This window comes from Pseudorca crassidens, chromosome 2 (genome assembly GCF_039906515.1).
Source record: "Pseudorca crassidens isolate mPseCra1 chromosome 2, mPseCra1.hap1, whole genome shotgun sequence".
Classification (NCBI taxonomy): Eukaryota; Metazoa; Chordata; class Mammalia; order Artiodactyla; family Delphinidae; genus Pseudorca; species Pseudorca crassidens.
The window spans coordinates 143,948,819-143,976,480 of NC_090297.1; the positions used below are offsets into that span (position 1 = coordinate 143,948,819).

Consider the following 27,662-nt stretch of genomic DNA (forward strand, 5'->3'; position numbering starts at 1 on the left):
TCAACATTATATTTGCAGTTTTAATATAAACTTAAGTAGGCTTTAATTTTTTTTAATAATTATCTATAGAACTACTTTTAGGCAGGCAAAACATGTTCAGTGATTTTTTTTATCCTCAGCCATTGTCTTATTGCTCATTTTATCAAATTAATCCTTCCTGTCCCAAAGAAAATTAAGAGATCACTATTATCTATAAATTGGGGGATGAGTTATAAAGTTTTTGTATATTATATGTTACATACATATATATACAATATACATATGCATTTTATATATGTAAAGTATCCTCCAGTTTTACAAATTTTTAGTTACAAGTCCTAAGAGGGATAGAATATATAGAGACTACTTATTAAATCTTATTTGGGAATTACTGAAATAGAATGTTACCATATTTGCCTCCTAATAACAAACACCATAAAACATAACTCAGGCAATAAATGGAATTCAATGAAAAATTTAAATATTCTTACAAACCACAGAGACTACAAATGCCAAAGAAAATCTGATGTCTATTTAGGTCACTAAATAAACATTTTTCAGTAAAATCTACAGATAAAGAAGATTTCAGACTGAATAAAAAAAAAACATTTGGAGGAAATTTATCTTTAAGTTCGAAAGTCACAAAATTAATCAACTGTGTCAAAAATTAAGTTCAACACATTTCTTAACAAACACAAAGAATTCCATACAAGAAACTGATTATAAAATTCTGATAGGACTTCCCTGGTGGTCCAGTGGTTAGGACTCTGGGCTCTGAACGCAGGGGGTCACGGGTTCGACCCCTGGTTGGGGAAGATCCCACATGCCACATGGCAAGGCCCCCCAAAATAAATAATTTACAAAATTTTTTAAATACAGAGAAAGGAAAAGAGAAATGAAAAATAGTAAGGTCTAATGAATAGTAAATATTATATAAATGAAAGCAAATAAATCATTTATTGCAAGAATTTTTTTTTTTTTTTTTGCGGAACGCGGGTCTTTCACTGTTGTGAACTCTCCCGTTGCGGAGCACGGGCTCCGGACGCGCAGGCTCAGCGGCCATGGCTCACGGGCGCAGCCGCTCCGCGGCATGTGGGATCTTCCCGGACCGGGGCACGAACCGTGGCCCCTGCGTCGGCAGGCGGACTCTCAACCACTGCGCCACCAGGGAAGCCCTGCATGTCTTTTTGAATTATGGGTTTCTCTGGGTATATGCCCAGTAGTGGGATTGCTGGGTCATATGGTAGCTCTATTTTTAGTTTTTTATGGAACCTCCATACTGTTCTCCATAGTAGCTGTATCAATTTACATTCCCACCAACAGTGCAAGAGGGTTCCCTTTTCTCCACACCCTCTCCAGCATCTATTGGATGTCCAGGATGGACATCTTTAGATGGTTATTAAGAAATGGAATAAATAAAAATGACATTAATGGAATTAAAACAAAGGTTTTAATACAACACCACCTGTAACAGGGAAGAGCCCATTTTGACTCTTCGGATCTGTTTCTTCGACTTTAACCTTTGCTTTTCGTTGCTTTTGTTATTATAATCATACATAGTGGCCTGCCTCAGGGAACCCTGCCCCTCTGCCAGAATGTTAAACTAAAGTGCCTTTGTTCAGCTCACAGGGAGGCAATCTGACCCTGCCCACCTGTGAATGGCTGCAGAAAAGAAGGAATTAACACATTCCCTCCCCAGCGCTGGCCAAGCCAGGCAAAACTAATGGCCTTTTTACTTTACTTCCTCATCTCCTCCCCCTCTCTGTTCTATAAAAGAAACTGGCATCCAGACCCCATAAGATGGTTATTTTGAGACATTAGTCTGCTATCTTCTTGGTCTGCTGGCTTTCTGAAGAATAAAGTCTTTTCCTTGCCTCAACGCCTCCTGTCCGATTTATTGGCCTGTGTGGTGAGCAGAGTGAGCTTGGACTCGGTAACACACCTAGGATTGGATGGAACAAAGAGATCCCCTGCTGGTTCCCCCAACATTAAAGGGCCTGGAACAAGTCTGCTCTATTTCCCACAATTAAAAAAACTTTTTAAAAGCCTGCAAGAAAATTACACTGAGATACCTGACCAGTAATTGCTTGGGGACAGTTAGGATAATAAATCAAGTTAAATACTGACAAAAGGGCCTGAGTCCCTTGGCTCAGTCCCTCAATGGGGATCTCAGAGCCTTTTATACAAAAATGGGTAAAATGGCTGGAGATAAAACGTACGTTTCTGAGACTTCTTGTTTCAGAAGATTTGTTGATGGGATCCTAATCAAGGCTAAAATTAAAGGTATAAGAGTTGATAGAATTGAGGTGACAGTTTATAAAAATTGGTATATTTGAATGGACTTTATACAAGATGGTTAGATCTCTTTTGCCTAATTAGATTGTGGGATTGAAACTGTGCACCTCAGGTTGGGACTTGAACCCGTGTCGGGACTCGAACCCAGCCAAAACCCTGATTGGGACTTGGACCCATGGTCTTTTAATTAGAATCACTCACCTAGTGTCTGGACTTACTGAAGCTCAGGTTCTTTGTGTCTCAGCACATAAGGAATTCAGCAAGAGGCAAAGCGATAGGCAAGAAGTAGATTTATTAATATAGGACACTTGTAAGAGATGCAAGCGGGCAGGCGAGGGAGCTCTGCCCTGAGAATTAAGTGGGCTACAATTTTATAGTCAAAGGAAAGGGAAAGTGTTGGAAGCCATCCTGGAGTCCCTGCGCTGTGACAAAGTCATGATGCAATCAAAGGCAGGACTGCAAAGCAGCACTGTGCCAGGTCGGTGGACTACATCTCTATTGATGTTAAGTCTGCTTGTGTTAAGGAAACAGCACAAGGGGGATTTGTGCCCAGGGTTAGGAAAATGAGAAAAACTACTACCCCCCCCCCCTACTATTATTACCACAAAATGGAAAGTACCTATTCTGGCCTCAGGAAACTGGGAACGCAATACACAATCTGGAAATATAGGGATGTTCCTATGGAAAACACCCCCAATAGAACAACAGTGGTCCTACGAAGGGGTTGTTGATGATTTTGCTTTCATATGGGTCCACTATAAAGAAAGGTTAATACTCTGGCAACAATTGCCAGGTGATAAACAGGAGCGTAGGAGGTATTGTAAGTGCTACTAGTGGAGTCAGGTACACAGGAACTGTAGGATAAATTGTAAATATTTTCAAGGCACTATTCAAAAAACTTGCCCATGCAGAAAGAACACGAAGATTGCACTTCTGTAATAAAAACTTACGTAATAGCTTGGCTTAACTACTAGAAAATAACCTGCAACTAATGAAAACTTAGAAAATTATCTTGTTAGTACATCTAAAAACTGGGGACATTTTCAAAACACTGATAAAAACATTTTGAGGTTAGAACATGTTAAGATTTTTAAATTTTGTACATGATGATGAAACCTGCCTACATATAAATACCTGCTCTAAAAAATAAATTTAGCTTAATGTGCTGACATCTACAAGGGTGTCAGGTCTCATTTCCTTCGCCGACGCCGTCCATCCCTCAGGTTTCCCTGGACTCGTTGGAGCTGGACTCCGACAGGAAAGGGGAAAAGATCCCCTTCTTCGAGTAGACATGAGGCTTACATCACTAGTTCCTCCTTCGTATCAGGCTGGAGAGTGTCTGACCCTATGAGAGCAAACTAGGATTATCAGTAGAAAGGTGGTAACATTTTTCTTCCACCTAATGGCCTGGGGCATATCTCCAGAAATGTTTTCTTTAGGGAGTTCCCTGGTTGCCTAGTGGTTGGGATTTGGTGTTTTTATTTATGGCTTTATAGTTAAGCTAGGCTGCTTCGTTCCACAAGTTCCAATAGCTTTCTTGAGTGATCATTAACTTACAGTGGTCTCCCAAAGTTTTCCTAGGTTTCCCTCTCTATGTATAGTCCCCTATTGGGACTTCTACAACTACGTGTATAACTATCCTATTCTATCCCTATCAGGAAAGGCATTATGTCTCACTAGGGAATGCTTCCTCTGCCTGGTATAAGACAGGCACATAAATCTGCTGCTCAGGCAATATTAATTAAACATACTAAAGGAAACCAATAGGGTTACCTGAGCCCACACAGTATAAAATAAAAACTGGGGGCTAATATAAGCAATAATGGAGGGTATTATTTTTTTTCTTTTTTTGCCCCTAGGGTAAATGGCTAGACCCATCCAGAAAGAGGGCCTCTGTTGTATGTCGTGCGCAAACTTTTGAAAGCATGATAAATTGAACCCTAAAGTTCTAAAACATAGAACTCTTGATATCCAGCTTAGTTGGAAATCTTCTCTCTCTCTCTTTTTTTATGATATAAAAAAAAGAAAATTAAAGAAAATGTAGTTGGGACTTCCCTGGTGGTGCAGTGGTTAAGAATCCTCCTGCTGATGCAGGGGACACAGGTTCGATTCCTGGTCCAGGAAGATCCCATATGCCACGAAGCAACAAAGCCCATGCGCCACAACTACTGAGCCTGTGAGCCTAGAGCCTGTGCTCCGCAACAAGAGAAGCCACCGCTATGAGAAGCCCGTGCACCACAACGAAGAGTAGCCCCTGCTCGCCATAACTAGAGAAAGCCTGTCTGCAGCAACAAAGACCCAACACAGTCAAAAAAAAAAAAAAGGAAGGATGCTATCCTATCTGATTCTTACTATAATAAAAAAAAGATGAGAGCTGGAATAAGAAATGTTTTCTTTAGGGAGTTCCCTGGTTGCCTAGTGGTTGGGATTTGGTGCTATCAGTGCGGAGGCCTGGGTTCGACCCCTGGTCGGGGAACCATCCTGCATGCCGCGCAGGACAGCCAAATCACAAAAACAAATAAGTTAATACAAATTAAAAGAAAAAAAGAAAAAATATAGAAATTAAGAAAAAAACGGTTTAAAAAAGCTTTAAAAAAAATTGTTTCCTTTAGTGTGGCAGGTCCCCATATGCATAGAGGGGAGAAGCTCTTTTTGCCTTTCAGCTGGGGAACAGCTCCTAGAGAATGCAAAAAGAGTTGCTTTTCCAGACCAATTGAGTTTATTCCTATTTTTCAAAAGGTTTAATGTTAGAAAATACTTGAGTAGTATTTAATACGTTTATAGGTTAGAGGAGAAAAATATGCATCTAAAAACAAATAATAAACCCAGTGAAGACATACATATTATCCAATATCCATTTTAAAGAGTAGTTTGAAAGATGAAATACTGGACTTCTCAACTGCAATCAGTTGGACTTACTGTCTCCATTCCCTTATTTATTTATTCACGAATTTTTCTTCCAGTTTTGTTGAGATATCATTGACATACAGCACTGAAAACGTTTAAGGTGTACAGCATAATGATTTGACTTACATACATCTTGAAGTGATTATCACAGTAAGTTTAGTGAACGTCTATCGTCTCATACAGATACAAAATTAAATAGAAAAAAATTTTTTCTTGTGATGAGAACTTTTAGGATTTACTCTTAAAAACTAACATGTAGGGGCGGAGTCAAGATGGCGTACTAGGAGAACGTGGAATTTGGGTCTCTGCACAACTAGGGCACCTACCAGGCACTGGAGGGGGACCATGGACACCTAAGGGGATGGGAGGAACCCCCAGCGACTGGGTAGAATGTGGGGCATGGTGGGGAGTGAAGGTGGAGGAGAAGTGGAGGCAGGACGGGACTGGCGTCCCTGAGGGGTGGCTGGCGGAGGGGAAGGGATCCCACGTCCGAAGGGGGAAATTGGAGAACCATTGGGAGGGCAGAGGATCAAATGGGAGCATGGACAGGTTTCCCGTGCCCACTTGGGCCCCCAGGAACCTGCTGAGATCCCTGGCCTGATCCTCTGCCCACCTAGGCCCCCTCCAGCCATGCGGGTCCTGAGGGAGTGGGAGGGAAGGAAGGGGGAGCAAAAGTAAAGGCCAGACCTCCAGGACCAGCACCCCTGAGGGGTGGCTGGGGAAGGGGATGTGTTCTCACACCCAGCAGGATCCACCCACGGTTAGGGGGCCAAAGGGGATGGGGGAGACCCTAGGGGAGACCATGGGGGGGGGCACGGAGGAATGGAAGGGAACGCGGCCAACGCTTTCCCTGTCCACTTAGGCACCAGGGAGTCTGTTGGGCTCCCGGGCCTAATTCTCTGTCCTCGGAGCCTCCCTCCTGTCGCCCAGAGCCCGAGCCCCACCCCTACACCCGCACCCAGGGCCCTACCTCTACACTCGGAGACCCCCTCTGAGACCCCCTCCAACTGCACTGTGCCTAAAACACACCCACACACCCTCACCCAGGGCCCTAACTCAAAACTCCGGAACTCCACACTCCAGAGGCCCTCCTTTGGACGCGCTGCCTCTCTCCCTCAGCCCAGGTGTTAAGCAGAGGCACTGCCTAGGCCCCGCCCAGGCCCCGCCCCCAAGGTCTTTTCCTGCTGTGAGGGTCCTGAACCTAGGTCCCGCCCCACACTCAAACATCACCCCCCCCCACTCGCCTAGGTTCCACCTAACCCTAAACCTTGCCCCTGCCTAAGTTCCACCCCCACCCCTAAACTCCACCCCCAAAGGCAAGGGTTTTTCTTTTTTTCCTCTTTCAGATTGGGGTTCTGTTTTACCTTGTTGATTCATTGTTGTTGATTCATTTATATTTTTATTTTTCCTAATAAATCTTTTATTTTTCTAATTTTATTTTATTCTTTACACTTTGTTATTGTTCTCTCCTTTTGGCTTGTTCCCCCTGTCCCCCCTCCCCCCTTTTTTTATCTGTTGTGGTTTTACTTTACCTTGTTGTAGTTGTTTCAATTATATTTTTATTTTTCCTAATATATTTTTGATCTTTCCAATTTTATTTTGTGTTTTAATTCTTTGATATTGTACTACTCCTTTTTTTCTTTTTTTCTGCCGCTCCATGCAGGTTGCAAGATCTTGGTTCCCAGGCTGGAGGTCAGACCTGAGCTCCTGCAGTGGGAGCTCCGAGTCCAAACTGCTGGACTAACAGAGAACCTCAGACCCCAGGGAATATTAATCAGAGCGAGGCCTCCCAGAGGTCCTCATCTCAGCACCAAGACCCGGCTCTATCCAAGTGGCTGCAAACTCCACTGCTGGAGGCCTCAGGCCAAACAACCAGTAAGATAGGAATAGAGCCCCAGCCATCAAAAACAAACAAACAAACAAAAAAACAAAACACGACAAAAAAATATGTTACAGACAAAGGAACAAGGTAAAAACCTACAAGACCAAATAAATGAAGATGAAATAGGCAAACTACCTGAAAAAGGATTCAGAGCAATGATAGTAAAGATGATCTAAAATTTTGGAAACAGAATGGAGAAAATACAAGAAACATTTAACAAGGATCTAGAAGAAATAAAGAGCAAACAGACAGTGATGAACAACACAATAACTGAAATTAAAAATACTCAAGAAGAAATTAATAGCAGAATAACTGAGGCAGAAGAACGGATAAGTGAGCTGGAAGATAAAATAGTGGAAATAACTGTCAGTGAGCAGAATAAAGAAAAAAGAATGAAAAGAAGTGAGGATAGTCTCAGAGAACTCTGGGACAACATTAAATGCACCAACATTCGAACTGTAGGGGTCCCAGAAGAAGAAGAGAAAAAGAAAGGGTCTGAGAAAATATTAGAAGAGATGATAGTGCAAAACTTCCCTAACATGGGAAAGGAAATAGTGAATCAAGTCCAGGAAGTGAAGAGAGACTCATACAGGATAAACCCAAAGAGAAACACACTGAGACACATATTAATCAAACTACCAAAAATTAAATACAAAGAAAAAATATTAAAAGCAGCAAGGGAAAAGCAACAAATAACATACAAGGGAATCCCCATAAGGTTAACAGCTGATCTTTCAGCAGAAACTCTGCAAGCCAGAAGGGAGTGGCAGGACATATTTAAACTGATGAAAGGGAAAAACCTACAACCAAGATTAGTCTACCCAGCAAGGATCTCATTCAGATTCAGCGGAGAAATTAAAATCTTTACAGAGAAGCAAAAGTTAAGAGAATTCAGCACCACCAAAGCAGCTTTACAGCAAATGCTAAAGGAACTTCTCTAGGCAAGAAACACAAGAGAAAGAAAAGACCTACAATGACAAACCCAAAACAATTAAGAAAATGGTAATAGGTACATACATATCGATAATTACCTTAAATGTAAATGGATTAAATGCTCCTACCAAAAGACAGACTGGCTGAATGGACACAAAAACAAGACCCATATATATGCTATCTATAAGAGACCCACTTCAGACCTAGGGACACATACAGACTAAAAGTGAGGGGATGGAAAAAGACATTCCATGCAAATGGAAATCAAAAGAAAGCTGGAGTAGCAATTCTCATATAAGACAAAATGACTTTAAAATAAAGACTATTACAAGACACAAAGAAGGACACTACATAATGATCAAGGAGTCAATCCAAGAAGATATAACAATTGTAAATATTTATACACCCAACATAGGAGCACCCCAATACATAAGGCAAATGCTAACAGCCATAAAAGGGGAAATCACAGTAACACAATCATAGTAGGGGACTTTAACACCACACTTTCACCAATGAACAGATCATTCAAAATGAAAGTAAATAAGGAAACACAAGCTTTAAAAGACACATTAGACAAGAGGGATTTAATTGATATTTATAGGACATTCCATTCAAACACAACAGAATACACTTTCTTCTCTAGTGCTCATGGAACATTCTCCAGGCTAGACCAAATCTTGGGTCACAAATCAAGCCTTGGTAAATCTGAGAAAATTGAAATCATATCAAGTATCTTTTCCAACCACAACACTATGAGACTAGATATCAATTACAGGAAAAACTGTAAAAATACAAACACATGGAGGCTAAACAATACACTACTAAATAACCAAGAGATCACTGAAGAAATCAAAGAGGAAATCAAAAAATACCTAGAAACAAATGACAATGAAAGCACGACGACCCAAAACTTATGGGATGCAGCAAAAGCAGTTCTAAGAGGGAAGTTTATAGCAATACAAACCTACCTTAAGAAACAAGAAACATCTCAAATAAACAAGCTAACCTTACACCTAAAGCAATTAGAGAAAGAAGAACAAAAAAACCCCAAAGTTAGCAGAAGGAAAGAAATCATAAAGATCAGATCAGAAATAAATGAAAAAGAAATGAAGGAAACAATATCAAAGATCAATAAAACTTAAAGCTGGCTCTTTGAGAAGATAAACAAAATTGATAGCCCATTAGCCAGACTCATCAAGAAAAAAAGGGAGAAGACTCAAGTCAACAGAATTAGAAATGAAAAAGGAAAAGTAACAACTGACACTGCAGAAATACAAAGGATCATGAGAGATTACTACAAGCAACTCTATGCCAGTAAAATGGACAACCTGGAAGAAATGGACAAATTCCTAGAAAAGTACAACCTTCTGAGACTGAACTTGAAGGAGATAGAAAATATAAACAGACCAGTCACAAGCACTGAAATTGAAACTGTGATTAAAAATCTTCCAACAAAACCCCATGACCAGATGGCTTCACAGGTGAATTCTATCAAACATTTAGAGAAGAGCTAACACCTATCCTTCTCAAACTCTTCCAAAATATAGCAGAGGGAGGAACAACCCCAAACTCATTCTACGAGGCCACCATCACCCTGATACCAAAACCAGACAAAGGTGTCACAAAAAAGAAAACTACAAGCCAGTATCACTGATGAACACAGATGCAAAAATCCTCAACAAGACACTAGCAAACAGAATCCAACAGCACATTAAAAGGATCATATACCATGATCAAGTGGGGTTTATCCCAGGGATGCAAGGATTTTTCAATATATGCAAATCAATCAATGTGATACACCATATTAACAATTTGAAGGATAAAAACCATATGATCATCTCAATAGATGCAGAAAAAGTTTTTGACAAAATTCAACACCCACTTATGATAAAAACTCTCCAGAAAGTAGGCATAGAGGGAACCTACCTGAACATAATAAAGGTCATATACAACAAAGCCACAGCCAACATCGTTCTCAATGGTGAAGAAATGAAACGACTTCCTCTAAGATCAGGTACAAGACAAGGTTGCCCACTCTCACCACTATTATTCAACATAGTTTTGGAAGTTTTAGCCACAGCAATCAGAGAAGAAAAACAAATAAAAGGAATCTAAATCAGAAAAGAAGAAGTAAAACTGCCACTGTTTGCAGATGACATGATACTATACATAGAGAATCCTAAAGATGCTACCAGAAAACTACTAGAGCTAATCAATGGATTTGGTAGAGTAGCAGGATACAAAATTAGTGTACAGAAATCGCTTGTATTCCTATACACTAATGATGAAAAATGTGAAAGAGAAATTAAGGAAACACTCCCATTTACCATTGCAACAAAAAGAATAAAATACCTAGGAATAAACCTATCTAAGGAGACAAAAAATCTGTAAGCAGAAAACTATAAGACACTGATGAAAGAAATCAAAGATGACACAATCAGATGGAGAGATATATCATGTTCTTGGATTGGAGGAGTCAACACTGTGAAATGACTATACTACACAAAGCAATCTACAGATTCAGTGCAATCCCTATCAAACTACCAATGGCATTTTCCACAGAACTAGAAGAAAATATTTCACAACTTGTAGCCAAAGCAATCTTGAGAAAGTAAAACGGAGCTGGAGGAATCAGGCTCCCTGACTTCAGACTATATTAGAAAGCTACAGTAATCAAGACAATATGGTACTGGCACAAAAACAGAAATATAGGTGAAGGGAACAGGATAGAAAGCCCAGAGATAAACCCATGCACATATGGTCACCTTATCTTTGACAAAGGAGGCAAGAGTATACAATGGAGAAGAGACAGCCTCTTCATTAACTCGTGTTGGGAAAACTGGACAGCTACATGTAGAAGAATGAAATTAGAACACTTTCTAACACCATACACAAAAATAAAGTCAAAATGGATTAAAGACCTAAATGTAAAGCCAGACAGTGTAAAACTCTTAGAGTGAAACACAGGCAGAACACTCTATGACCTAAATCACAGCAAGATCGTTTTTGGCCCACCTCTAGAGAAATGGAAATAAAAACAAAAATAAACAAATGGGACCTAAGGGAAACCATAAACAAGAAGAAAAGACAACCCTCAGAATGGGAGAAAGTATTTGCAAACGAAGCAACTGACAAAGGATTAATCTCCAAAATATACAAGCAGCTCATGCAGCTCAATATCAAAAAACCTGGGCTTCCCTGGTGGCGCAGTGGTTGAGAGTCTGCCTGCCGATGCAGGGGACACGGGTTTGTGCACCAGTCCGGGATGATCCCACATGCTGCGGAGCGGCTGGGCCCGTGAGCCATGGCCACTGAGCCTGCGCGTCCGGAGCCTATGCTCCGCAACGGGAGAGCCAGAACAGTGAGAGACCCGCATACCGCAAAAAAAAAAAAAAAAAAAAAAAAAAAAAAAACTAGACACTCTCCTTTCACTGGATAAATCCTGTGGGAAGTCAAACAGGTGGTAAAGGATCAAACTTTAGCCTATTCCACGCCATCACAGTAGCACTTATTTCTTACCTGTGGGAGCCACCCTTGCCAGAAGAAATGGTTTCAGTTCATTTGGTGGTTCTATTTAACAGGGCAAAGTAAGAAGCAGTGGTATTTCCCAATCTCCTGCTAGGACTCCGTTAATTGAAAAGCAGTGCAAGGTAGAATTAGAACCCAGGGTTTTAGGATCTAAGCCCAGTTTTACTTCTAAGAAAAATATTTCTCTAAAATTATAATCCCAATACAATGGCTTCTTCAGTTCAGACTCTTCATCAGAACATTTATTTTTCTCAAACAGTGCCCTCTGCACTTGATTTTGTTTTGAAGCTATTTCGAGAGCAGGTACTGAAGTTTGGGAAACAGTTTCAATGCGTTCTGTGTTGTCACTTCTATAACTTCCTCCACTGAGATCCCTTTCACCTGGGCAATATATTCTGCTGAAATGGAAATGTTTTGGGGCTCATTCCGTACCTGAGACAGACAAAGCAGACATTAATCAAACATGACACTCAAGGGAAGCAATCCTTGAAGACTGTAGATAAAAGAGATGAAAATGAGTTGGTAAAAACAACTGATGAGCTCTTTCTTTTTTTTTTAATGGGGGTGAGGCAAAGCTGAGGAAAAGGCCCTGAACTTCAGCTTGAAAGCTAAGGCTACAACATTAACTGTAAGTCTATCCTGCTCCTGAAAAGAGCCCTGGGGTATTACCAGTCGAGGTCCCAGCACCTAGCATATGAAGCAGTCTGCACAAAGTGGACACTTGGTGACCTGCCTGACTGATGAATTAACTGTGCTTTGGTTTGTTCCTCAAGTGAGTGCTTGCAAAGGTCAAGCTCTGTAGCTTGGCCATTTCAACTCACAGGCTACGTTACAGTTTGACTCAGTAATGCCATGGTGTCTGGAAGACTACACAGATTATGTAGTCATATTTCACTGATTCTAAGATGCATTTCTCCCCTACCTTAACATCTCTGAAATTGACATATATTTTATTTTAATGACATTCAGTGGCATGTGAAAGTATAATTGTAGTGTTTTTTTCCTTAATGGTCACAAAACAGTGGTACATCTACAATCAGTGGCATTTAGATTTGATGAAATATATCATTGTTGTTACTATTAAGTTATCGACTCAGGTTGATAATGTTCAGAGGAATAAGATAACAAGGTTAAAAAATAACCTTGATAACGTAGCCTAAGAAAACAATGAAAAATGCACACCAAGATTTAGGTTCAAGGACATTCATCATATTGTTTATAATACAGTTGACCCCTGAAAAACATGGTTTTGAACTGTGTGGGTCCACTTATACATGGATTTTTTTTCAATAAATACTACAGTACTACACAATCCAAGCGTGGTTGAATCTGTGAATGCAGAACCACGAAAATGAGGGCTGAATCCGCAGATGCAAAACAGCAGACGTGGCGGGTGGACAGACATGTATTTTCCATGGTATGGGGCGGGGCTGGGGGGTTGGGGAGGGTGTTGGTACCCCTAAGCACTTCTTGTTCAAGGGTCAACTGTACTGTGTTGGAAACCAATAACCTAAATGACAGTATCAAGTTAAATATATTGTGGCACATTCACACACTAAAATTTATATACTTATTAAACATGATGAGGAAAAGTATATTTATTGATATTTACATGTGTTCACCACATAAAAGCAAGTTATGGGGGCTTCCCTGGTGGCGCAGTGGTTGAGAGTCCGCCTGCCGACGCAGGGGACACGGGTTCGTGCCCCGGTCCAGGAGGATCCCACATGCCGCGGAGCGGCTGGGCCCGTGAGCCATGGCCGCTGAGCCTGCGCGTCCAGAGCCTGTGCTCCGCAACGGGAGAGGCCACAACAGTGAGAGGCCCACGTACCGCAAAAAAAAAAAAAAAAAAAAAAAAAAAAAAATGCAAGTTATGAAATGATGTGTTGAGGCTAATCCTATTTTTATGAAAAAAATATTATGTATACATATATGGACATAAAGAAGTGTGGAAGGACATAAGAACCTTCATTTATTTAGTGCTTGTTGTAGGCAAGGTTTTGTTCTAAGGTTTTCATGGAATTTCTCATTTAATCCTCAAAATAACTCTGTGAGATAGGTACTATTATTATTAGCATCCCTTTTTTACAGATAAGAAGGGATCCTAAACAGCGAGTAAGTAGCCCAGTTGAGGTTTAAACCTGTGCAAGCTGACATCAGAGTTTATGCTTTTAACCACTATACTATAGTGGTAACCTTTCAGTGGTAGATGGTTCTATTTTCTTATGATTTTCTGTTTTCTATTTTTCTAGAACAAACACATTTTACTTAACAAAAAGCATATTCAGTTTTATTTTTTTTATTTTTATTTTTTGGCTGCGCTGTGCGGCATGCAGGATCTTAGTTCCCCGACCAGGGATTGAACCCGTGCCCCCTGCAGTGGAAGTGCAGATTTCTAATCACTGGACCACCAGGGAATTCCTCAGTTTTAAAATTCATTTATTCAATAAATGGTTTTTGAGTACCTACTATGTGCAAGGCACTATGTGCAAGGTACTATGTGCAAGGCACTATGCCAGAAACCCACAATTTTTATCAAATTATCTAAATACAAACATAAAACTGAGTTATAAGAGCATTTGAAATTCATTTCTGTTTAGGGTGAAAAAGCTAGGTCATTTTCATCCTATTTCACACTAACCAGGAAGGCAATTTTGTACCATTCTGTCCTACAGTCAAACAAGAAAATAAATGTGGTTATAATCCTCTATTTTCTCATTCCTCTTCTATATTCTTTTCTTTTTTTTTTTGCGGTACGCGGGCCTCTCACTGTTGTGGCCTCTCCCGTTGCGGAGCACAGGCTCCGGACGTGCAGGCTCAGCGGCCATGGCTCACGGACCCAGCCGCTCCGCGGCATGTGGGATCTTCCCAGACCGGGGCACGAACCCGTGTCCCCTGCATTGGCAAGCGGACTCTCAACCACTGTGCCACCAGGGAAGCCCTAGGCACTTTCATATACATTACTTCATTTAATCCCCACTGTAATACTTCAAAATATTTTACTATTATTTTACCCACATTTTATAAATGTAGAAACAGTTTCAGAGAGATTAAGGAACTTGCCCAAAGTTATACAGCTAGTGGGTATCAGAGACAGGATTTGAATCCAGCCCTTTCTGCCTCTAGACACTAAGCTTTTTACTATACTGGTCTGAATTTCAATATTACGTAAATTAGGACATGACCCATATCAAATAATATTCTGTGTAGCACAACAGCCATATTTACAAAAGACTTGAAATTAAGTCAATATAATCTTTCAACCTAGCATTAAAGTAGGATCCCATTATATTTACACTGGAATGAGAAACACAGCTAAACTGAAAATAGTTCAAATAAAAGACACAATCTAAATAATGTAGAAATTAGAAAATCATTTACCTTTTTTTCTGGCCCTAGCGCAGGTGAATCTGTTTCCAAGCAAATCGAAGTTAAAGGCAACTGTTTAACAAGTTTCTGCTTCTTAGAGAAAAGAGAAAGCTAGTAAGTTTAAAACATGAGAAGTAAAGATTAAATAAGTAGCATTAAACCCACATGTCAATGCATACTACTCTGCAAGAATCTAAAATTCATACTTTAATATTCAATTAATAAATGTTCACTATGTTCTCATCATTCTACATTAATGGTTAGATTTAAGAAGAAACATTCTTTGCCAAAAATTATCCGAAGCCTCTAGGAACCCAAAGAGTAGTAACCAAGAGCAAAAAATGAGGTAACATCCAGCAAGAACCCAAACATCTGATATCATATGCCTACTGAAAGAGCCAAGGAAGAGTGACTTCCCTGGTGGCATAGTGGTTAAGAATCCACTTGCCAATGCAGGGGACATGGGTTCGAGCCCTGGGCTGGGAAGATCCCACATGCCATGGAGCAACTAGGCCCATGAGCCACAACTACTGAGCCCACCTGCCACAACTACTGAAGCCCACGTACCTAGAGCCCGTGCTCTGCAACAAGAGAAGCCACCCAATGAGAAGTCTATGCACCACAATGAAGAGTAGCCCCTGCTCCCCTCAACTAGAGAAAGCCCGCGCACAGCAACAAAGACCCAACACCCAAAGATAAATAAATAAAATAAATAAATAAATAAGAAATTTCTCCACAAATGATAAAAGTAGGAAAAATAAAAGTAATCATGGACTATCAATTAACATGACCTAATTGACATTTCTAGAACTTTCCACCTGAAACCGTATATAAGGCCCAGTGTCCCTGTATTTTGAAGTAAATTGCTTTTGCTTCAAGTCTCCCAGGCCTCCCCTGGGCCTCAAAAGGCTGGTTCAAGAATTAGTGATTAGGAAATGTGAAGATGTAGGAGCAATGAATAGCTGTTGGGTCAGAAAACTGGTAACAACTTAGACTATAAATTCGCCACATAGCAGAATCACCAAATTCCCAGTTCCCTGAAAGTTATAGATAGAGGCCTGACACACACTCCTAAGCTGTTCTTACAGGAAGCAGACCCCAACCAGATGGAAACTGCTGACCTCAAGCATGTAGACCCCAGACCAGCTGAAACCAGAAGATTGATGATGCTCAAAACTTCACCTTGACGCCAATCAATTTGAGAACTGAGCACAAGCTGCTCACATACCCTGCAGCCTCCTCCCTCACACTGCCTTTAATATCCTTTTTCTGAAAGCTATCAGAAGTTCAGGTCTTTTGAGTATGAGCTGCCCAATTTTTTGTTAGTGGAAGTTTATTTTTTTTGTGAGTGGAAGTTTATTTTGATGATATCCAATTTATCTATTTTTTCTTTGGTTGCTTGTGCCTTTGGTGTCATAGCTAAGAAACCACTGCCTGATCCAAGGTCACAAAGATTTAGATCTGTTTTCTTCTAAGAGTTTTATAATTTTAGCTCTTATTCTTAGGTCTTTGATCCACTTTTGAGTTACTCTTTATATGAGGTAGGGACCTAAGATTAATTTTTGCAATGAAACCAGAATAGTATCACAAGTATATAATAAAAGTTCATATTTCAAAGTATATTTCACAAAGTATAAAATGAGGTTTAATGAAAGAATTTACCTGTCCACTTCTTATGATAGAAGGAGGAATTGAGAAGAAGTACCCAGCTTTTACTCCTTCCATGGCTACAGATGGCCGACCATCAAATGCATGCAGCAACACTTTGTCAGCACCTCTCAAAAATTAAAGATAAATCACAGTTCCATTTTATTTCCTTAATGAGAGGTTTTACCACTAATCAAATTGAACAACACAGATTTTAAGTAAATGTCGGTCACTATAAGGTTCTATGATTTCTAAAGAGTAGATAAACATACAGTGTTCAACCAGTAGAATAAAAATATAGCAAATTCTTAATCTTCAGAATAAAATTAATAAATATAATTGAGCAATTATTTAAACTTCCTATACCATCAAACCTTCTCCAAAAGTTTCTGAACTGTCAAATTATTGTTCCTAATAGGTTTTTAAGCAAATTGTCCTTAAGAAGGATGCTAGTGAAAGAAGAAATGAGGAAATAAATGACTCACAAATTCAACACTCAGAGTTAGTTTCACAAAAACCATCTCCAGTTCTTAAAGGATGGCTGCTCAGCCTGCACAAAAATCATGTTCTTGGTGAATCCAGGGGGACTCAGTACTCATCACTGAGAAATACAGTGCTTTCTAGTTGTAGGCAATTATGTTTACTTCACTATTTGATACTGTTGGTAGGTGTGACATTTAGTGAGTTACTACTGTGAATTATGAAATCAAATTAGTGGGTCACAACTGGCCAGTGTGTGCTTATATATTTGTGTGCATAAACACACGCACACACACATATCTATACACACATACATATAGATGTACTGCTTCTTGAACTTTTGTCAGTTTTCTGTATATGTATATACTGAGTTTCGAAATAAAGTCAGTGCCAAAAACAGTATGTATGTGTATATATCGAGTTTCAAAATAAAGTATATTTCTTACCGTGGACAGCACTTTAAAATTTTGAAAAGTAATCCTATGAGAAGTATTTTTTCTTTAGGAACAACTGGTGAAGATGACAGTGCATTTTATATAAGATGGCCACAATCTGTATAATACCATTTTCTAAAGCAGCAGCCATAAAACATGCAAAACAGTAACTCAATGTGATCACCCTTCTTTGCTTTGTTTTTTCCTCTCTCACATAGGCTGACTAAAATGTTGGAGCTGCTAATTTTCAAATTAAGGCATTAAAATTACTTGATCCAATTTTTCATTTGCTTTATCCTGGCCTGATAAACATCACAATCACACTGAAAACCTTGTAAATAGTAGGCTGACTTGCAAAACCATCTTAGTTGATTTCCATCTCTACCCTTGACCCATTCCCTTCCCTTTAAGAAATCAAGTAAAGCATGGCTTGTTCTACTGGGAATATGGACTGGAATTGTCAAACTTAAACATTAGGCACATTTTTCTCAGGAACCTAAATACCTTGCTCATTTAAGAGGCTGATGGTGGGTCTTCCAGCTGAACGTGAGTGAACATTTCTGGTAAACAAAAAAAAAATTCCTTTTCAGTACTTAATATGAAATTATTATTTTTGTTATATTAAAGCAATTCAGAGAAAAAGAAAAGTAGAGCTCAATTTCAGGAGAATCATTACTTAATTTGCTCTGTAACTATTAATATAGAAAGATGATAATTAACCTACAAAGGCAAATTTAGTCTTTTGGCTAATTGGACCTGTCTGATTAGGACTTGTCTTTGCTCTTCCTTCTGTTCATCAGTGCCAGCAATTCTGGGGGAGAAATCTAGTCCAACCTATAATGGACAAATAAAACAGAATTACATGTTTATGGTTTAATGAATCCCCGAAGACATATTATGGTGCAGTACAGTCCAAGAGAAATATAATGGGAGCCACACACATAAGCCACATACACAACCTTACAGTTTCCAGTAGCTACATTAAAAACACTAACAAGAAACAGGTGAAATTAATTTTAATGATATATTTAATCCACTATATCTAGAACATTATCAATATTATCATATAGTCATATTATTATGTCAACACATAATCAATAAAAAAAAATTATTGAGTTATTTTACATTCCTTTTTTGAGGTATTGAGACTTTGAAATCCTCAGTGCATTTTATCCTGATAGCACATCTCAGTTTGGGCCAGTCACATTTCAAGTGCTCAACAGCTGCATGTGGTAACCACACTGGACAGGGAAGATTATAAATGACTGCTTCCCTTGATTCTATTCTGGCATGCATCGTGATAACCTAGATTCTGAATGTAAGTGCTATTCTTATTTTTTATCTTTAATTATAAGTGGAATTACCAAGTGATACGATGTTTCACAGCTGTAAATTATTTAATAAAAATGTTCTTTAATTATAAACTCTAACCTATTTAAAGTATGCTTGTATATACTATTTTAACTAACCAGAGAGATAACCCTATGTAAGCAAAAGGAAAAAAAGAGGAAAGTACATTGAAATGGTAATAGTTTTCTTTCATTAACATAAGCCCATGGGGAGACTTCTATTGTTTTATCCCTAAGCACTTTTGATTATTGAGGAAGTACTGACAAAGTGTTATTCAGCTGAACAGGGTGAACATAATTATCCAAGTCTGTTATAATCACTAATACTGAATTAAGGACTATTTTCATCTATCACATGAAAGTCTGGATTAGAAATCACTTGATCAGCTAGTGGGTATTTACCTCTCCAATTGCCAACAATCGATCCTTATAATTCTCGATAATGGGCAAAGCTACATCCAAATCCTGGGATGAAAAAAAAGTAAATTTATTAAAATAGGAGAAGGGACTTTTATAGGTTTTGTATAAACACCCATTATATGCCAGGCACTATGCTATACTGGATCCTTTACATAGTCAATACCTTTTAACCAGTTGAGGAACTAAGAATGTAATCCTTCTATAATGGTGAGTACTTCTGTCCGGAAATTTGAGTACAAACATCCCACATCCATTTATGTTACAAGAACATGACTTCCTTTTTTAAAAAGTATTTATTTATTATTTGGCTGTGCCGGGTCATAGTTGCGGCATACAGGATCTTCGCTGCTGTGTGCGGGATCTTCGTTGGGGCATGCAGGATCTTTTAGTTGTGGCATGCGGAATCTTTAGTTGCGGCAGGGGAACTCTTAGTTGTGGCATGTGGGACCTAGTTCCTTGACCAGGGATTGAACCCGGGCCCCCTGTATTGGGAGCGCAGAGTCTTAGCCACTGGACCACTAGGGAAGTCCCAAGAACATAACTTCTTACGAAGATTCCCACTTAAACCCTTCCTTCTGTTCAGGAGGCATTTCCTGGCATTTAGGAGGAGTGAACTGGATTTCCTGGAATAGCTGAGCAAGAGAGAAGAAAGCCACCAAGTGGTCACCTTTGTGAGTTTTGGGGAGTGCACTGCTATGTTCTCCTCTTAGGGTACTGATGCCTTGTGAATTTTTAATAGTGATAATCCCATACATCCTTTGCACTATTTTCACTAATTTCTTTTGTCTTTATAGTCCTGTGTAGCCTATTTTTGTCCTAAAGGTTCAACAATATACATATTAAATACCACAAATATGTTGTTTGCCAACTATTGAAGTAACTGTGTACTGTTAGTTTCCATGATATTACTATTTCCACTTAAAGAGAATTCCCCCTGTGAGGGATCCCTTTAAGACAAGGGAAAGACAAATACATGGAAAATTTGCTTCTAGATATTTTAAACTACTTTGAGGATTTTAGTCTCAGAATATGTAAATTCAAGGTACTTCTAGTGAGGATAATCAGAACAAGGGAAAATTAAGAAAAGGGAGGTAGGGCTTCCCTGGTGGCGCAGTGGTTGAGAGTCCGCCTGCCGATGCAGGGGACATGGGTTCGTGCCCCGGTCTGGGAGGATCCCACATGCCGCGGAGCGGCTGGGTCCGTGAGCCATGGCCGCTGAGCCTGCGCGTCCGGAGCCTGTGCTCCGCAGGGGGAAAGGCCACAACAGTGAGAGGCCCACGTATCGTAAGAAAAGGGAGGTAAACCATATGGTAGAGGAAGAAGAGGAGATTTTATAATTATACCTCAAGAGAGAGAAAAGAAGATGAGGAAGGGTAAATCAAGGCCTCAGACATTCCAGTAGACTCAATGAAGAAGAATTAATATTGTCATGTGGAGCTAAGAGTATATAACCCTAAATACCAGAGAAGATGTCTGGCAATAGCTGAGTAGGTCAAAGTGTCAGGCAAAGATTTTCCATATCAAACATCCAAACTACTGTGTGTCTGTGGGACCTCAAAGGGACTGGAGAAGTTGGAGAGATTACTCAGGAAATGTTTGACACTTAGAAAGTCTTCAGTCAGAAAGAAATTACACATTTGGATGAAGACGAGATACAGGGAAAATATGCTTCTTGGAATATGTATTATCTATAAAAAGAAGCAAAATACATTTACGATGAGACTGTTCCCATTCCTCATGAAATATTTTGGAAGTTTCTGGCAAGTCAGGTATAGTAAATAGAAATTAATATAATTCATATCACAGATTCAATATGTATAAATGTATGTGTGGTCTTTATCATTTTAATAGATGTAAAAATATTTATAAGGACATTCATAGGTCTAAAACTGACTTCAGTTCTATTCTCACTTCCTCCATGAAGTCTCAAGTTCTTTAACAGCTAATGGTTCTATTGTAGGGTTTTAAAATATCCTATACCTCTATACCCTATGACTGGGCATACTACAACTAAATAATTATTCACGATTTACCAATGAGGAAATTGAGACTTGGCAAAGTTAAGTGCCACAGATCACAGAAGCCAGTAGGCCAAGTCTCTCTGACTTCAAAGCCCATGCTGTTTCCACTATGCTGTTGAGAGAAGAAAGGAGAGAGAAGGAAAGGATGGAAGAAAGAAGGGCAAGGGGAGGGAGGAGAGCTTTATTCTGAATGATTTAAAATAATTAGAATTGATTTTTTTATTAAAGAAAATGTTTAGTCTTCAGAACCTTTAGAACAGGGGTCAGGCGTGTAACCGAAATGAGTGAAGTGGGTTAAGTAGGGACAGGAGCCAAATGGACAGCACGTGCCCTGCCTGGAGGGGGCAGTAGCTTGTAGACAGTGAATTGTGATTCCCCAGGGTATCCCAGGGGCTTAAATTCTGCCTGGTAATAATATTTATTGAATATGCTGAAAGATTTGTGTGATGCTAGGCAATTTTCATTTTATAAACCAAGGTAATTTAATGAATACTTACATATTGTACATACCTACCTTTGTACCACATGGTAGGAGCTTGTAATCTAACCACAATGGGAAAACTAAACTATTGTGGGGACTACAAGCACGTTAGGAACAAAACTGCTTAACTCTGGTCTTTTCCAGCGGGCTATCTTGAGATTTGCTGAGTTCCTGTCTGTTTTGAGAATCTAGACTTACCTGTATATTGTTGGTATTTTATTTAGTTTTGTAAGTTAAATAGTCCCATCAGTTCTACATTCATGCCAAAAACATGCCAAATCCACTCACTTCTCTTCATCTCCACTGCTACCACTCTGGTCCAATCCACCATCGTTTCTCACATGGACTATTGCCAACAGTCTTTTAACTATTCTCCCTTCTTCCTTTTTTGCCCTCTTCAAAATTGATTCTTCACACCATTGCCAAGGGTATCTTTTCAAAACAGAAATCACATCTTGTCACTCCTTACTTTAAATCCCCCACTGATGTAAACTACAATCCAACAAGGCCCTGTATGAGGTGAGTGGGGATCCCTGCCCAATCCCTCTGACCTCACTATTCCTTCCTCTTCCATCTAGTCACATCAGTCGTCTTTCTATTTCTTGACCACATCAAACTTGTAACTACCTTAGGACCTTTGTGCTTCATTGTTTCCTTTGCCTTCAACACTCTCACCCCTCTCTTTGCATGGCCAACTGCATTCAGGTTGCAGTTCAAACATCACCTCCTCAGAGAGGCCTTCCCTGACTACACAATCTAAAAACCAGCATCCACAATCCCCATCACATAATCTTGTTTCATTGCCTTTAAAGCACTTAGTTCACGTATCTAATTGTTGACTGTCTTCCCCAATCCAGAATCTGGCTTCTGTGAGAGGGATTTTACTCTATAGTGCTTAGAACAGTGTTTGAAATATAGTACATGCTCACTAAACACTTGTTGACTGACTACTGAAATGAAGGACTATTAGTATAAATCTCTACATAAGTGAAAGAAATACTGTCCTGCTATCATCCCCAACATCTTGGGAATTGCAACTCTCTGGCAATTTAGCTAATTTTATCATATCAACAACTCAGGAAATCTACAGGATAAGTATTTATTTTTACCTGAAGTGAATTAAAAGTAATTTTGTTTCAAAATAAGTAAAACTACCTCGGGTACCCCAATGTAGGAATACAGATTTATTATTATAAAAAATGATAGTCTTCATATCTTAATTTATTCATAGATAACAAAAAGTCTTTACTTCTTCAACATGGGGCTTTCAATCTCATTATGTAATAAAGCACTCAGGACACTGTGCATCTCCCTGATGCTGAGTCAGGAGAAAAGTCTAAAACATAAGACATATTGACTACTGTGAGTCAGTGAGATCTTGTGGGTAGGAATTTTTTTAGAGCGGGTATAAAAGTAATGCAGTTTAACAGATCAAGAGCACTCCTATAGGGATAGTTCAATGTTCAAAGAAGACACTATGTACTTGAACTCATCTGTTCCCTTACAGTACCGCATCTATGAATTTGTATCTTTCTTTTTCTGGATATCTTATCACTTTTATTGCCAAAGCAATATGATAACATGATAAAAAATATGAAAACAAGGTGCTTATAACTCTACCAGACCATCACAACGAGTATAATTTCTGTACTTTTCCCTCTAGTCTTTTCCTTATAGAATATATTTTTACATGGATGTCACAATGAATAAGCCATTTGGTATCCTGCTTGTCTCCCTACACTATACCGTAAACATTTTCCATGTTGCTACATAAACCTTATAGTCCACACTTTCTATAGTTATATTTAACATTGTATAAGTTAACTAGTTATTTATCTCCTAACCTCTAGGCTCTTTCCACTTTTTCTCTATTTCAAGTAACTGCTGTAACAAACATCTTTGTGAAAGAAGATAGAATTTATTTCTTTTGGATTATTGCCTTATAATATTAATTTGAAAGAGGAGGAGCACTGAGTCAAAAGATGTTATGATTTTTTTATGGTTCTTGTTTTATAAGACTGTTTGTTACCTTTAATGTGACACTTCTTTGGTCTTTTGGTGAAACTCCCTGAACTGGGTGAACACCCAAGCATGGCAGAACAAATCCATTATACCTAAAAATGTAGAACGAATTAAGAAAGCAGAATATTAGACTAGGAGACAAAGTTACTCTGAAGAACAAGTAGTAAAGAATTTTTTTAGGGCTATGTTAATGTGATTGTTTTTCTTCTCATTCTCTTTAAAAATTGATGATCTTTGATATTATAAATATGAAATCATAACTGCATCCTTATTAACAACTCTTTCTAAATCTTAATGAGAAGTAACACCTTTCTGAAAGCTGCATAATCTTTTCAAATTCTCCTGAATGTTCAGCAACCACCACAAGAGCCATAACATTGGCCTGCAACAAAAATGAAGAGAATAGTTAGAGTCTCAAACAATATACATCCAATATAATTAAATAAAAATTTAAAGTTTTCTGTGCTTTTAGTTATCCTTGCTCACTCACACTCCATCAATATAATCGTAATAGCTATCACTGAGTAGTTACTATGCTTCAGGTATTATGTTCGGTGAATATAAATATTACCCCCCATTTAATCTACATACTCCTATGACATAGGCATTGCTGTAATCCACTGTATGGATCAAGAGACAGAGTTTTGGATGGAGTCAAATAACTTGCCCAACATCACTAGCCCTGTGTAACTCCAAACCCCATACTCGTAATTAAGCTGCCACAGTGAAAGATGGCTGTATGTAAAAATGGCAACCATTTCTGACTATCAATTTTGGGGAAGATCACAAAATGCTAGCTTCATAAACACTTCCAAAGATTAATAATTTTTTTCCCACACAAATCAAACTGTTTCAGAAAACTTTTATAATTTCTCCAAGATCTCCAGAATAATGTTAATTCAAGAACTGAAAGATGGACCAATTTGTTCCATATTGCTGGTAAGCATGGTGGCTGTGGGAATGTGTTTTGGATTCAGACTATCTTGTCTACATCACTCACTAGTGGTGTGTCTTTGGACAAGTTAATCTCTAGGTCTTAGTTTCCTCATCTATAAAATGGTAATGGTTGGCTATAAAATAGTAGCTTCCTCAGAAGCTTGCTGTGAAACATTAAATGAGATAATGTACAGGATGGGCTTAGCTCAGTGTCTGGCACACAGTAAACAATAAATGCTGTTTATTATTAACTTATTATTATTGAAGTAACAACAACATAGTATAACTAAATTTCAAGCTGTTTTAGATCAAAATTAGGAGGAAAATAAAAACAACCAAAAAAAGGGCAATTATAGGTATTGGCTTACTTTCTTGGCTTTCTCCAACACATCATCCAGATCCTAAAATAAACATAAGTAATCACAATCATTTTAGATGGATAAGTAAGTGTCCTTTGGCTGTGTATATCAATGTAATTGAGGCACCATAAAGAATGACAATGATGGCAAGGAACAAGGTGGTGGAATGTGAAGAGCCTATGCTGACCCTACCTCCCATCTACTCTCTCAGTAAAATGTGGCTTCTGTTCCCACTCTACTAAAACAGAAACTTGTATTGTCAAATATAAAGGACACTTCTCTGTCCTCCTACTCTACCCCTCAGCAGCATTAGAAACTCCTCACTTGTCCACTCCTTCCTTTTTGAGATATTTTCCACTCTTGGCTTCTGCAAATACTCCTCTCTAGCTGGCTGCTACTTTTCAGTCTCCTTGACTGGCTCTCTCTTCTCTGATTTCAGAACCCTATGCTTCTCTCTCTGACTCACCTTAAGTACTCTTATTACTATGCTCATTATGCTAATGAGTCCCCAGTTTTTATCTCCAGCCTATAACTCTCTCCTGAACCCAAGATTCACATTTTATTTTATTTATTTATTTATTTTAGTGGTACGCGGGCCTCTCACTGTTGTGGCCTCTCCCGTCGCGGAGCACAGGCTCTGGACGTGCAGGCTCAGCGGCCATGGCTCATGGGCCCAGCCGCTCCGCGGCATGTGGGATCTTCCCGGACCAGGGCACGAACCTGCGTCCGCTGCATCGGCAGGCGAACTCTCAACCACTGCGCCACCAGAGTAGCCCCAAGATTCACATTTTTAAATGACCATATGACATCTCCACTTGGATGGATATTAGGTTTCAACATGTGCGGAACATAACCATTTCTCAACAAACCTATTCTTTCTGCCTGCCCTCTCCAGCCTGTTTTCCCTCATCTCAGCACCACCACCTCTCTACAGCATCCTCAAGTTCTCCCTTTCCCTCTCTTTCCTCAATTCCTCTCAGCATGTACTACAGATTCTATCTCTAAAATATACCTTGAATCCATCTGCTTCTCTCAAACTCAACCACTATCTTTAGTCTAAATACTACAAAAGCTTCTAAGCTGGTCTTCTAGCTTCCATTCTTGTTCTCTGTCCATTAGCCACACATCAGCAAAATGGTTTTTAAATGGATTATCAGATCTTGTCTCTCTCCTTAAAAAGCAAAGCCCTTTACTGGATCCCCATTGTGCTTCTAATGAAATGCGAACTCCTGACTCACTAAACCTCGGCAAACCTCTTCGGTCTTGTTTTACGCGTCTTTTTAGCTCATCAGGCTCCACCCAGCCTTCCGGTAGCTCGAACGTCCAAATTCTGTCTTGCCTGGAGGCCTGCAACCCGCTTGCTTTCCTCACCACCATGCACTCACCTATTTGTCTTTCCAGCACCAATTTAAGCTTCACCTCTTGAGAGGTTTTTCCCCTAAAATAGACCCCGCTCTTCTTTTTTATTAGCCTCTAGTTTCCAATGTAGCGGATAAAACACTTTGAAATTACGTGTGTGTGTGTGCGCGCGGTAGTTTTTGTTTGCTTCGCTCCCCTGTAGAACTGGAGCACGCGGCGTGCGGGAGTGAGCCCGAGTTTCGCGGACGGCGTCCTGGGGAAAGTGGATTCTCTGCCCGGAGCTGAGAGGCTGGTAGGATAGCCGGGCCAAGGCGGGGTAGGGGGAAGGACTCCAGTAGCCAGTAACAGCAAATAAAAGCCAAGTGGAGATAGAGGATATGGATATTCGGAATGAGAGAGAAAAATCAGTGTGAGTGAGATTAAATAAGGAGTAAGGAGCAAGTCGCACAGGACCACAGACGGAGGCCCGGGAGGATTTGGGGCTCCGCCCTAAGGGAGGAGAACAAGGATAGCCTGAAGGGAAAGAATGGGGGCCTCCCTGCTCCCACGGGCCCGACCTCGCCCTCACATACGCGGTCAAAGTCCGGGGCGGAGAGGTGGCAGTGACAGTCCACCAGCCCTACGCCCACCGCCCCCATCGCCGCAGCCACTGAATCCCTCGACTTGCCCGCGGAGCCTCAGGCGGAACGCTGCTGCTGCAGGCCGAGTTTCCGGCCGGACGTATGCTCTTTCCTCCAGGGGAACCCGCTCTTCCGCTCCCAGAGTTCCCGCCCACAGTTCAAGTTGGGAAAATGGAGGGGGCTCTTGCGTCGGTGGACCTTTCTGCTCCGCGGGACGTGGAGAGAGTGGCCGGGACAGACGACGGGGCCCCGGTTCTTGCCACTTCCCGAAAAGACTTCCGGGTGCGTTGCACCTCGAAGCGGGCCGTGACGGAAATGCTAAAACTGTGCGGCCGCTTCGTGCAAAAGCTGGGGGACGCGCTGCCAGAGGAGATTCGGGAGCCCGTGCTGCGAGATGCGCAGTGGGTACGGGCCCAGTCTTGTTTTATCACCCCCTCTCTCCACACCCCAGGTCTCAGTGGTCAGAAAGAGCGCACGCCAGGCTTCGGCAGAGTTAACGGTGCCCCACGCTTGGTTAGAAGCAGCTCGGGACACGGGAGGGAACGAAGTAGATGCTAGAGGCAGCTGGGTATTGTTAATTACCTAGACCAATGCTGTCCGACAGAGAAATACAAGGCGAGCCATGTATGTAACTTGAAATT

General features: G+C 40.1%; 2 protein-coding genes across 6 annotated transcripts in view; one reads left to right on the top strand and one right to left on the bottom strand.

Moving 5' to 3' along the window:
* Positions 1-1,154: 1,154 nt before the first annotated feature.
* TATDN3 (TatD DNase domain containing 3) lies at positions 1,155-27,205 on the bottom strand. 4 transcript variants are annotated; one of them, XM_067729000.1, is made up of 10 exons: positions 27,069-27,205; positions 25,052-25,084; positions 24,056-24,129; positions 23,755-23,839; positions 19,206-19,268; positions 18,179-18,288; positions 17,959-18,014; positions 16,556-16,668; positions 14,906-14,986; positions 1,155-11,956 (listed from the first exon to the last, which is right to left on the bottom strand). In XM_067729000.1, the coding sequence occupies exons 3-10, from the start codon at positions 24,118-24,120 to the stop codon at positions 11,813-11,815; spliced, it is 717 nt and encodes a 238-aa protein (XP_067585101.1). In that variant the 5' UTR covers positions 24,121-24,129; positions 25,052-25,084; positions 27,069-27,205; the 3' UTR covers positions 1,155-11,812. The 4 variants fall into 4 exon arrangements, with proteins under 4 accessions (XP_067585101.1, XP_067585100.1, XP_067585098.1 ...); XM_067728999.1 differs by having other exon boundaries at positions 14,906-14,983; positions 26,974-27,178; XM_067728997.1 differs by having other exon boundaries at positions 26,974-27,178.
* The window catches only part of NSL1 (NSL1 component of MIS12 kinetochore complex), a 37,988-nt gene continuing 37,518 nt past the window's right edge, over positions 27,193-27,662 (top strand). For both annotated transcript variants that reach the window (XM_067728995.1, XM_067728996.1), the window contains exon 1: positions 27,193-27,426. In XM_067728995.1, coding sequence (XP_067585096.1) covers positions 27,193-27,426 — 234 coding nt within the window. The remainder of the gene's footprint in view (positions 27,427-27,662) is intronic.

Coding starts and splice junctions, on each gene's coding strand:
- TATDN3 (XM_067728997.1), bottom strand. CDS start 27,039: ATGGGGGCGGTGGGCGTAGGGCTGGTGGACTGTCACTGCCACCTCTCC. Junction 18,015..18,178: donor AAAAGACTAAATTTGCCTTT/GTAGGTTAATTA, acceptor TTTGTTTACCAG/AAATGTTCACTCACGTTCAG. Junction 11,957..14,905: donor CGCTAGGGCCAGAAAAAAAG/GTAAATGATTTT, acceptor TGTCTGTCTCAG/GTACGGAATGAGCCCCAAAA.